We start from the raw sequence: 12,666 nt of genomic DNA, 5'->3' as shown, positions 1-12,666 counted from the left end.
ACACATCCATAGCACGCATCTTTCCATAAAAACAGCTTAGCTGAGTCCGTTTCTACCAGTACTAAGCTATGTGTACCAGCTATGTGTATCACAGCAACGTAACATTTCACATCTCTGGTGGAAAAGCACCCTAAGTATGGCGTTGGAAATGATTGCGGCGATAGGTAATGATAGGCTTTGTCTATTGAACATATCAGTTAGCCTATGTCCATATAGCAAGCGTTGAGTGCGCGTATTGATAACGCGCAGTTACAACTACGTGCATTTTACATATATTTTATTAGGACCGTATACACGTCACATGGTAACGCGTGTTTAGCGTAAGTTACCATGTGAGTTAGTAAAATGTATTTAGGTAATTGTAACGCTTACCAGAAACAGTGGTCTTACCTGGAGACTAGGATTGCTATACGTTATAGTTTGCATATAAATAACTATCAAGACGTATGTAAGAATCGTAGCATTTTGCGTTTTACTATCTCTGCCTACCCCCATAGGAGACAGGCTGGAGCCTGGAAGTTATGTATGTATGTAAACATCATATCAAATACCTAAGGAGCATATTCAATGATTTCCTGTTTCATAAATCAAAATTTTTCATCCTATATTCCGTCCACCGCCATCAACCAAGGACACAGAAAACAGAGGACTTAATAAATAGGTACAAGGAACAACCGTAATGTTCCATCCGTTTACTCGGTTCAGCCCTAGCTCGCAGTAGCCTTCTTGTAACCTAGGACATCTAAATAATTTAAGATCTGATCCAACTGCATCCTGTGTTCCCCTTCTCGAGTAACTAAGCCGTCACTACTTATGCTGATAGCCTTACCTGACTTGGAAGTGTAGTTAAAGCGCTTTGAGGTCATTCACCTTATCACCTATTTACTTAGTTTATAATGAAGTCATTAAAAATAAATAATTAGTCCATTACACTACGTTTGACTGCACAACAGTTAGTGCGGTGGCTGGGCAACCGGCTGCACAACGTGTTGCGGGTCTGATTCCCGCACAGAGCAACTTTTTGTGTGATCCACAAATTGTTGTTTCGGATCTGGCTGCAATATTATGTATGTGTACTTGTATGTTTGTAAAACGCACTCACGACACAGGAAAAAATGAAATTACAGCTAGAATCAAGATATAAACAATCCTTCTACGTGTTGCAAATATTTCTAACAAACTATCAGCATGAACACTATTGAACACGTCTTTTGTCATATACTATATGACACTGACATAGCAACGGTACCTACCTACAGTTTGTTATCATTATAACTTCATTACAAGTTTGTTTAGATATTGTTTAAGACAATAGGAAGTGAAGCCGTCATTCCTAGTTATACAACGTTTGTCGCAGACACGGAACTTTATTCATTACTGTATTAGAAGCAACGTGACTAAGTTGAGCAGGCTTTGTTTATGAGAAGAGTACTCTGTCAGGAAATTGTTTTCAAATAAATAAAGGAATTATGTTGCAATACAATAGGTAACATACTTAAGATTTATAACGCTTCTGGTGTTGCACATGACCGTGCATAGCAACTGGGCGCTTACTCTTGAAACCAATCTCAATGTCATTCCAATAAAATCTCAATAATTATTCAATGTCAAAACTATACAACCCCAATCGTAACTGTATAGTATTCAGAGTACGGAATATAAAGCCAAAGCTAAAGTAATAGTTCCATTTAGTTCATTCAATATTCGTGCAATACGGAAGCAATGGGCGCTAGTGTTGCAACTCAAATGTACGAAACACAATATCAACACAATATTAATTAATGTTAATCGTTTGCAATTGGATTCAAGAGTAAGCCCCGAAGACCTTGTAATTTAAAAAACAATCGGTTCTTCCATGATTTATTTAAATTATATATTTTTTTAACAAGCCAATACTTTTCTAATCTCTAAAGCATCTCAATACCGCATACAACTACACAACGATGAAAAAAATAAAACGTCAATAACAGATCAACAAGTGTAATCATAAGAATAAAATTCACAATAAATATTTAAAAAAATATAATATACCCTTGTTTAGTATAACTTAACGTTATAAATATGTATTTTATACAATGTACTCGTACTTATACTACACAGGGCTGACGAACCCGAACCATTAATTTAACAATTACATGTTAAATTATCTTTGCACTAATTGAGTATAGTAATAGGGTTCATTTTCCGTTAACAGGCACGTCTGTAGGCAAGCTTTCACTCCACTTCACGTATCACATTAGCAGATACATATTGTACCCTTAGTACGAGTTTGCTTTAGGTTTACAGTAATTGAAACGATTGATTGATTGGTTTGTTCGATCCGGCCAATCAGAGCGCCAAACGCGCTCTCGTTTCGATTACTTGAAACGTAAAGCGAACTCGTACTAAGGCTATTGTTATGCAATAGGCTTTTCCTACTAGTCAAATTCAATACTTTTTTCGAAACGTCAAAAACGTTTGTTTTCAATGATTTTTGTATGAAACAGTGCGTTATGACGACATCAGATTAACTCGTCAAATTCGAAATTTTAATAGATCATCCCATTTATGAATGAAAGTGTGACTTTTTTAAATGTTTTATTGTATTGAAAAGTGGAAATAATATATTTTTCATTGAGGAAACTACCCAATTCTATAACTTCATTAGCATGACACTAGATAGAACCTGCTTATAAGAAAATAACTTCGCATCTTTCCCATATAATCCCACTATCATAGCAAATGAACACAAATATTATCTTGTTATAATATTACTTTTTACTCTTACAGCCTTCCAAGATTCTAACTGAACCATCAGATCCATCTCAAGCAACATCCTCGCGTGGTAAAAAACTTAGGATAATAAAATCCTTTAGCACTTTAAAACACGAAATAGAAAAAAGGCACTAAATCAATTGCCAAAAATAATGATCACGGTACAGAAATATGGTACAGAATGTCTGTAGTTTTACAAATAAGTCGTATTACATATTTCAACACAATAATCGTTCCTAGTTGTACAGTAATACAGGGGCATTAGTCTGCTATTACAATTGTGTCAGAATGGTCGATCATTGAGCTATACAACCTACATAGCTCCGTCCCTCTTGCACTGCTCAATGATCGACCATTCTGACACAATTGTATTAGCAGACTAAGGCCCCAGGTCTTAATTCCATGATTTATAACACATTGCCTTTTAAACACAGCACAAACTAACCAATATTAATCGAAGATCCCCCATTAATTTTTATTAAAAAAATATTTATTATTATTCTAAAAACTACGGTACTATTAAATATTTCAAGGTAAACCATTGAGCTACATTTTGTTCTATTTGACACAGTTAAAATTATTTCTTTTAAGTAATTTGCATTCTAGTAGAAAGTCGGAATATAGAAAAAAAATTGTATTCTAAAAATTTTTTCAAACTTGATTACAATATTATAAGTATTTATATATTTACAAAGTTAAATATAATCTTTGTTATATTTAAAATTCAGAATATAATCGTCTACTTTAGGATAAACATTTCTTAAACTTTACTTTTTGCAACCCGTAAATATGAAATGTGCGCTGAATATCACAAATTGTACCTAATTGGAACCTTTTTCTTGAAAAGTTTTATAATTTTTTATGGATCTTAAGCCCATACCGATGTAGTTTTGATACAATTCTCAAAAAAACATTAAATGTTCACGTAGGTAACTATCTATATGATCTTGCATAAAACCCAAGAAAAAGGCTCGTAAAATTCCTACATAAGGCAAAAACTACATTACAGTACACTCTCGTTAATTCGATACTTGAGGGACTCTTAAAATATTCCGAATGATCAAAATATCGAATGATCCGAAATTGAAATTGGCTCAAAAAGTAGGTAAAGTTACAAGTCTCTGCAAATTCTGATATCTTTCTGCCGTTTTCTCTCTGCAACTTCGAATTATACATATGTCTATAAGTATATAAAGAGATTTTCAAGGGACCTAGTGGTTCCAATTATCGTATTTTGACTTAACGAGAGTCGACTGCAACTGTAAAATATGATTTCTACTTTGTACATAGATAACAATGCTTCAAAAGCGTTACATTTAACCAGTACCTCAATGTCTACTTAAAATTTATATAACAACTAGATATTTGAATAATTACACTATGGATATAGTTATGCTAGTATACTAACATCGTATTACATTAAAACAGATGTGTAACAAGGGCAGTTTCGTTCCAACAATAAAATACATACGTGCCTTTATACTTTAGTACCTTTCAATTCTATTCGATGCACGCAAGGAATAAAGTACCTTCTTGAACAGTTCGTCAAGACCCAGAACTAAATAAAATTTCACTATGTCAAATATCTGTACTACTATATTGTTTAAGTTAAAATGATCCCCAAACCCAAAATTGATCATTTATAACCTCAAACAAAAAGAGCGGTAAAGATATTTAACTTCAACTAGCAGAATATAAAACAACGCCATCTATTGTGTAAATACCTTAAACATTGGAGACGAATTTGGCATAATTTTACCAACGGTAATCAAGTCACTTAGCCAATATAATGAGGGTTCGTGTCGCTAAAGGCGCTAGTATGATCATTTTATCAATAAGATAATCAGAAAACCCTCATTAGAAAAAAATCTTGAATAGGTAATTTGCCTACAATATTTAAGGCACTTACTGTCAGCGGTGTTCCAATCTGTATGATTGCAGAATCTATTTGCCAGGCTTGTTCTTCTGCTCAGATTCTTTCGATATATAGTGGTAGTTGATGAATCGCGCGAGCTGCGTCAGCTGTGCGGCTTCGTTCGTGATGTGGCAGGCAAACAGCAACAAGTTACGCGGCTGCACACGCCACGCGAACCTCATGAACATCAACGAGTATATGGATAAGGCTGGAATGAGAAATAATAATTAAATTAATATTACATTATTTTACTAGCTACACCGCTTTTCCGGAGCTGCGGACTACCTAGCGGGTTTACCAGGGCTCTGGCTCGAAAAACAAGAGTAGGAACGGGGTGGTTTTTAGACAGTCAGAGTCTGACACTCACTCTCGCCTCGCCCAAGGCGGGAGAAATCATTGGATGATTTTCCCCTTTAAAAAGGCGTTATGTTTTATGTACTTCCTCAATAAATGGACTATCCAACACAAGAGAATAACGCGTTCAAAGATCCAGCTATGAAATGGATATCTTGATCTATATTTGATTTACTATTCTTGATCTATATTTGATTCTTTCCCAATCTATACATGGTATTACCGTGAGTTGACTACCAATCTATCGTTTTTATTCTACAAAACGACATAGATATATTTAAATAGGAGAAAGAAATGGGGATTAAATTGTCAAATACACATTGTAAGTAAGTACAATGATAACTTAGTTATAATAGTTCTATTTACTTTATTTCCAAATAAAAAAATACTCGTGCTTTATAGCCGTAGACATGTACAAGGTTGGAGATAAGACGTTACACGCTTGTGATAAGATCAACTTTACTGAACTGCCGTGATAACACAGCCAGACTAGATCAAACTAAATTCACGTTTATATTTTTATTGCAGTGATTAGTTGGCTCATCTATCATATTTGTCTGTCAAGGATGTCTATCACAATTATCATCTAAGTTTTAGTATTACTGAAGCGAATTATGCGTCTGATAAAATTGAATTCAATCATATCGGTCTCACTTGATTTATTTTATATGTATCATATCGTAAAACTGTAAATTTTGTTTCTTACACCTTAGAAACTTGGTTTAAACGCGTAATTAATGTGTCTTATAGTTCTCTTATACAAATATAGTTTTAATTTTGAAGTTGTAAATATTTTATTCTGAGTTTTATTCTATTTTTTTTTGTCAATGTATGTTCATGTTATGTCTATTGTAGTGAGTGAATAAAACCATTTAGTATAACCATAGCTACTGTATATGTAAAGAACCAATCTTAATATTGTTTCCTGCATACCAAATACTTGGCTGACGCTACCTATATACCTAAAGTATTAAAAAAATACCTAGGCAATAAATATCGTGATTCATGATTGAGATTCTGTGTAATTCGTAAATGGGAAATAGAGTGAGCCATGCGATATAATTAATGTTGTATTTGATAAAGGTAACTTTGTATTTAACTTCTTTATCTCACATAGGCTGATAATAAAGTTCACATTACCATAGTTTGTCATTACTTTATACATTTATACATACATACATAGACCTACTTTATCTATTTGATTATGTAAATGACACTGATGTTGTAATAACTTTAACTATTGACGCAAAAAAAATATAACGCAAACAATCAACAAGTCACTGTAATGAATAAACTAATTGATACCATAAACCGGAGCTGCGGACAACGTAACAGGTTACCGGGGCTCCGGCTCAAAGCAGGAGAAGGGACGGGGTAGTTTTTAGTCAGTATGAGTCTGACACTCCCGGAGAAGTCATTGGGTGATTTAAAAAAACCACTCAAAAAAATTAAATAAAAAAGTGATACCATAAAATCGCTTCATTTTGAAGTGAAAAAGGCAAAAATATTTTTAAATTTGTACATAAACTAGCTACGCCCGCGCAATTTTACCCTCAGCTCGGCTCCTATTGGTTGTAGCTTGAGCCTGTCATTTTATGGCCAATAGCCTTCCTCAATAAATGTAACAGACATATTTTAACTTACCTACTGTCATTTTCCCACTGATAATAGAAGGGTCTTTCTGTGTGTCCGCTATCGCAGCTAAAGGTATTCCCCAATTGGCTACTGGCCCCCAAAAATGGGTGCTGCAAATTAAAACAAATGATTTAGAAAAAATATCATTACATAAACTTCTATTCTTTTTTTCAACAATTAGAAATTCTCAAAGGATTGTTGTTAATTTTTATTTGTTTTTTTTAGTTGCTCGAGAGAATAAAATTAATATACAATGAAATAACAATGTAAATAATATAGTATCGTTAGTTACTTTCCTAATAGTGCTTGCTTCATGTATCTACCACTAATTTGTATCTGCATCACCTATTGGCTGGAAGATAATGCCTCTGCGGCATTAAGCCAGCCCAGTACACATTTGTGTGCATGAAGAGTAAAATAAATAAAAAGTAACAATAAATATATGTAAATAATAATAAAGATATAGTAGGATAATAAGACTTATACAATGATTATTCACTGATAATTTATAAAGTACCATAGTAAGTAATTTTGTCAATCTATTAACATCTTTTATATGAGATACTGTATATGAGACACAATAGAAAATATATTGTGTCTCATGTTGATCTGCATTCTTGCATACCACAGGTTAAATATTACTGTAATTAATAACTGTAACTTACCTCATTAAATATTGTCTAAACTCTCTGCTCTTTAGCTGTTGTACAAGCTTCCCAATCATGCTCATTTTGACTGTAAAATAAAAAGAAAAATAAATTATTGGTAAACACAAAAGAAGATGACATATGCATCACAAATTGAAATGGGTATTAAAAAGTAAGTGACATATTTGACTTTAAAATACCATCATGCTAAAATTTTAATCACAGTTACTATTAACCAATAATAACATTTGGATTTTTAACCTTCCTTTTTTTGTTTAGTTAGAAGAGAACAATAGAAAATAAATGGTGTCTCATGTGGATCTACACGCCGGGTTAAAGATTAGATAAAAGGACAATGTTGACAGTCAACAATCTATAAAAAAGTCTAGATATAAATTTCCAACTAGTCAGTAATATTTCTTGAGAATGAATTTTGGTATTTTATCAATTTATTATTATGATATGTTGCATAAAGTTAATCTACATGCAATATGCAGGCCTTAGATTAGAGGGTGAAAGTACAGTTAAAATTCAGTTATTTTCTTTTCGGTATCACTGTGCTTTCAAAGTAAAAAAATTTAAGTTGAAAACTTTTTAAACACAGTCTTTTATACCGTTAAATTATTTATGGTCATGCAAACTTATTGTATATATGTTGCTATCATTAAACTTGGACCGTTAAACTATATTCCTTGTGAAATAGTAACAAATAGCTTTCATATAACTATGTTCTGGTACATAGTTATATCCCTAAGGATATAACTATATTACGGCTTCTTCTATCTTACTGCGACATATACATCATTACCGCTCAGTCATTTGAAAATGTATTATCTGCTTCAAAATTGCCAGAAAGATTCCACTTCACACACATTCATTCGTACATAAATTTGTTAGTTAAATAAAAAATTAAAAATAATTTTGGTTTCAATAGGTCATTTTAAGGGTGGCGTATGAGTTAATTGTATACCCCTAAAAAAACCATGAAATGTAAAGTAAAAAGAGCAATAATCTTTTTTATTATAATGTAATTAAAATGTAAATATGAAAGTCAATCTCACAAAAACTTACAATTTGTAGAATTTAATTTAAATTAGAATTGAAATTATTAAGATTTTTAATTAATTTCAATGATTGTTGCAATAATTATTGCTGAAGTAAAATCACTTATTGAATACATTGACATCTGATAAGGAAATGTAACCATTATTGATTTGACCTTGTCGGATTCTAAATCAAAGTTACTTCCCAGAAAAGGGACCTTGCTCTTATTATAAATACGAGGACATTTTCATTCTATATTATATTAAAATGGTGCATGGCTGTAAGGTCACAGGCAGATAATACATATTATAACCATAATAGAATCATTTATAAATGAAACCAACCTTTCACTGTTTGAAAAACAACAAAAACAATTAACAAAAGAATATTGGTCACGATGGCTAGAATTTTAATACAAGGTTAACAATTTATTTAAAGCAATACGAGAATCGGTACGCACAATATGCTAAAATTAATATACAAAAATTACGTATGCATTTTGTATCCAGTTTGACAAAGTTATTCGATTGATATTTTACATCTATAAATAACTGCATAACCTGTGTGTAAAAAATGAATACTTACATTATTTTTAAGAGTCCTTTTAATTTAATTATAATTTCTGTTCTCTAAAACGTCCTGTCCTTCTAAATTCTTGCCAATGTCAATGTCAGTATTGTCATCTAAGTATATCTATGTATTGTCAGTGTCATATAATTATGCGGACGTTTCTGATAAAACCGCTGATAAGCTGCTGGCTATGTGCCCAGTTGTATTGTACGTCTTTGGCTGAAAAGCCAGGTATCCACGTTCTCATAGGTATAATTATTTTTTAATCTTCTTCTTTGCTTCATAATAATTCATGATGATTGTGGCAAAATAGAGTATAATTACGTTTTTGTGCAATGAAAAATGCCTGCCCTTACATCTATTGTAATTTGGTTAAATTATGAATAAATTCCAGGCGACTGTTTCAGCACGAATTATGCTCTTTTTTATATGTGATTGGTTAATGTTTGGCCACTATCTCGTATAGTGGTACCTAAAGGGTGATCCAACCTAAGATAGAGCCCATGTATTTACCTTTAGGCAAGCACTCCCTGTTTCTAAACGAATTTTTAAATGACGGGCGCAAGCCGCGGCAGTTTTCAAACAAAACTTTACAATCAAACTACTGTCATTCAAAACATATCAAACGGGCTTCGCAACCAAAAAATGAATGTATAGGTATTGTAAAACGTAAACAAGAATTCAATAAAAAATAAGAAAAAATAAATGGAAAGATAACGTTTTAATGAGTGCACAACAAAATAAATATGGGAAAGCGGAAAATGTGCAGTCCCGACGAAGCATGGGGATATTCCGCATGCTCGTCTTTTTTTACGTAGTCATATACATTGGTGTATACGTTGCACTGATCATGGTTCTGCTTTGTGTTAGAGGAATTGTCTTATCATCTAGCAGGTAGCGTATAAAGCATGTTTAAGTTGTACATCGTTTTATAGAATAGAACATTGCTTATACAGGGTGTCCCTGAAGTCGACGTCCAACAGGCACCCGATGATCGGCAAGGTTCCAAATGTTATCAGAAAAATATAAAAAAATTCTAAGTCCTACAGTTTTTAAATTACAGTGACTTATGTGTTATCCACGAAAAAGTACACCCTGTGCCAGTTTTTTGACTCTTGTTGCTAAAATCTTTATTTTTTCGTCTGCAGTCTTCCTTACATTATCCTGAATAGTGCTCCAGTAATATGAATCATAAATTCTAAGCCAACTGCTTTAGATTGGAAAACATTGTTAGTTTTAGAGGAACCAAATACTCTGAATAAAATTTTCACCTTACTTTAAGTACTGTACTGAATAAATTATGTATGGTGCTAGTAGTGGCAAATTTCACCAAAGTTGGCGCATTTAATAAGATTATAAAATGGTATAGCACTTTGCAAATTATTTCTTAAATTCGACACAAAAAAGTTTTTTCAACGAAACTCCGTTTCGATGAATTTATTTGAACTTACTAATATTTCTTCTAGTGTACTCAAATCATACTTTACAACCTCGTATGCACTAGACAGCACTTTGCACGCTATTTGTTATCATCATGTTGAATATCAGCGAGGATCTCTTGTCAAACAACATTGTCTGTTTACCCGTGATTTCGCTTGCAGCTTTCGTCGGCAATATTACTAGACTTACTAGAGGAACTGATGTTGTGTATCATTTTTCACTAAATAATATTGAATGATTGCAATATGATGTTTGAATACTTCATAGTGCATCAAACACATTATCAAATGTGTGTAAAATCAAAAGGAACGGACGCGGCAGCGTCATGTTTACAGCATATCGACGCGGTAGTGGTATGGTGTACATGAGCCCTTACGCACAATTACTCGTCATATCCCCATCAAAAAAAAAAAAAGAAATGGTTGAATCCTCCGATTAAGTTACGTGTTGATGCCTTGTGATCAAATGCGGGATGAAGTATCAAATATTCTTTAGTTTGTCGAGAAAGAGTTATTTGCACCGTTACAAGGAATTGCAGGTAAAGCAAAAAATAATTTAAAAAATAAATAATCAACATGGCGCAAAAAAGCCAGTGCTCAGCTATCATGCCGAAGCCCGAGTACGATGGCTCGAGATGCACAACACCAGTTCGTCTAGCGATAATATTGCCGACGAATGCTGCAAGCGAAATCACGGGTAAACAGACAATGTTGTTTGACAAGAGATCCTCGCTGATTTTCAACATGATGATAACAAATAGCGTGCAAAGTGCTGTCTAGTGCATACGAGGTTATAACGTATGATTTGAGTACACTAGAAGAATTTTTAGTAAGTTCGAATAAATTCATCGAAACGGAGTTACGTTGAAAAAACTTTTTTTGTGTCGAATTTAAGAAATAATTTGCAAAGTGCTATACCATTTTATAATCCTTATTAAATGCGCCAACTTTGGTGAAATTTGCCACTACTAGCGCCATACATAATTTATTCAGTACAGTCACTTAAAGTAAGGTGAAAATTTTATTCAGAGTATTTGGTTCCTCTAAAACTAACAATGTTTTACCAATCTAAAGCAGTTGGCTTAGAATTTATGATTCCATATTACTGGAGCACTATTCAGGATAATATAAGGAAGACTGCAACGAAAAAATTAAGATTTGTAGCAACAAGAGTCAAAAGACTGGCACAGGGTGTACTTTTTCGTGGATAACACATAAGTCACTGTAATTTAAAAACTGTAGGACTTAGATTTTTTTTACGTAGTATATTTTGTATACTGATAACAGTTGGAACCTTGCTGATCATCTAGCGCCCGTTGGACGTCGATTTCAGGGACACCCTGTATACAGGTACTTATTACCCTACCTACCTACCTACCATTTACCTTCTGTAGGTAGGTAATTACCCAGCTATAGCTAGGTACGTTGTAACGATATTCAATCGTTGTGACAACACATAAACAGAAGTATAATATATTTAATGCTCTGACTTATATAATAGAACTGACTTATGTAATATAATTGTGAGCGTACCTTTTGCTTATGTAACGAATAGGTAGATGTAGGTACTCTCATCCAATGATTAAGCCTTAAAAATAAAGAAATGAAATCTCAATAATTTTTTTAAGTACCTATACCTACATACATATTATACAATTTTTATTTACAGCATTCGCGAGGAACCTTTAATGACATACGATTATGAATAAGTTACAAGAAGCAGAAGTATACCTATAATTAATCAAACTTTCGAATCAAGTGTTATTATAAGAAGCGAGATGGATGTGAGAGCCAGGCTTCGACTGAAGTGATTCCAAGGCCTCAGAAAACGTTGTTTTACGCCGTGTGAGTCCAACACAAGCGTTCACTCTCTATGTATTGCCGACCGATACTTACTACGGTAAGAGATTCCAGAAGAGATGGCTCCAAATCCCCAAAATGTTGGCAACACACTTGTAGCTGCTCTGGTGTTTGCCGCATAAAAAAAGCGATGCAATTTTTCGACTTTCCCTGAAGAGGTGCTGCTACCTACTCATTCATTTATTCTTTACCTACAAACGCAAACAAATGGACCGAGTTTAAAAGCCCTCCAGCTTTTAAAATTAAACTATGTTATTGGTGTTTGAGTAATAATTAAAATGCAATGTTTTAATGTAATATAGTATTTGTATCGTGCTACTACTGGATGTGTTTGATTAAATATACCTACCTACATACTTAAAATACATATATTCCTAAATACATAATCACTTAGGACCATTTTTAAAGAACTTTTTTCTGTAAGCATCGTGAACTCCTAATCGGAATG

The 12,666-nt window shown here is 33.1% G+C and overlaps 1 protein-coding gene and 1 long non-coding RNA gene across 2 annotated transcripts; one reads left to right on the top strand and one right to left on the bottom strand.

Moving 5' to 3' along the window:
• Positions 1 to 1,964: 1,964 nt before the first annotated feature.
• Positions 1,965 to 9,083, bottom strand: LOC118269683 (mitochondrial pyruvate carrier 1). Its single transcript, XM_035584933.2, has 4 exons — positions 8,935 to 9,083; positions 7,324 to 7,393; positions 6,668 to 6,768; positions 1,965 to 4,877 (listed from the first exon to the last, which is right to left on the bottom strand). The coding sequence occupies exons 2-4, from the start codon at positions 7,386 to 7,388 to the stop codon at positions 4,699 to 4,701; spliced, it is 345 nt and encodes a 114-aa protein (XP_035440826.1). The 5' UTR covers positions 7,389 to 7,393; positions 8,935 to 9,083; the 3' UTR covers positions 1,965 to 4,698.
• A 115-nt stretch (positions 9,084 to 9,198) lies between these two features.
• On the top strand, positions 9,199 to 12,539 carry LOC118269684 (uncharacterized). Its single transcript, XR_004783146.2, has 2 exons — positions 9,199 to 9,813; positions 12,028 to 12,539. It is a non-coding gene; the product is annotated as an uncharacterized LOC118269684 (long non-coding RNA).
• The last annotated feature ends 127 nt before the right edge of the window (positions 12,540 to 12,666 follow it).

Source organism: Spodoptera frugiperda, chromosome 30 (genome assembly GCF_023101765.2).
Source record: "Spodoptera frugiperda isolate SF20-4 chromosome 30, AGI-APGP_CSIRO_Sfru_2.0, whole genome shotgun sequence".
Classification (NCBI taxonomy): domain Eukaryota; kingdom Metazoa; phylum Arthropoda; class Insecta; order Lepidoptera; family Noctuidae; genus Spodoptera; species Spodoptera frugiperda.
This window is presented reverse-complemented; position numbering and strand designations above follow the sequence as displayed.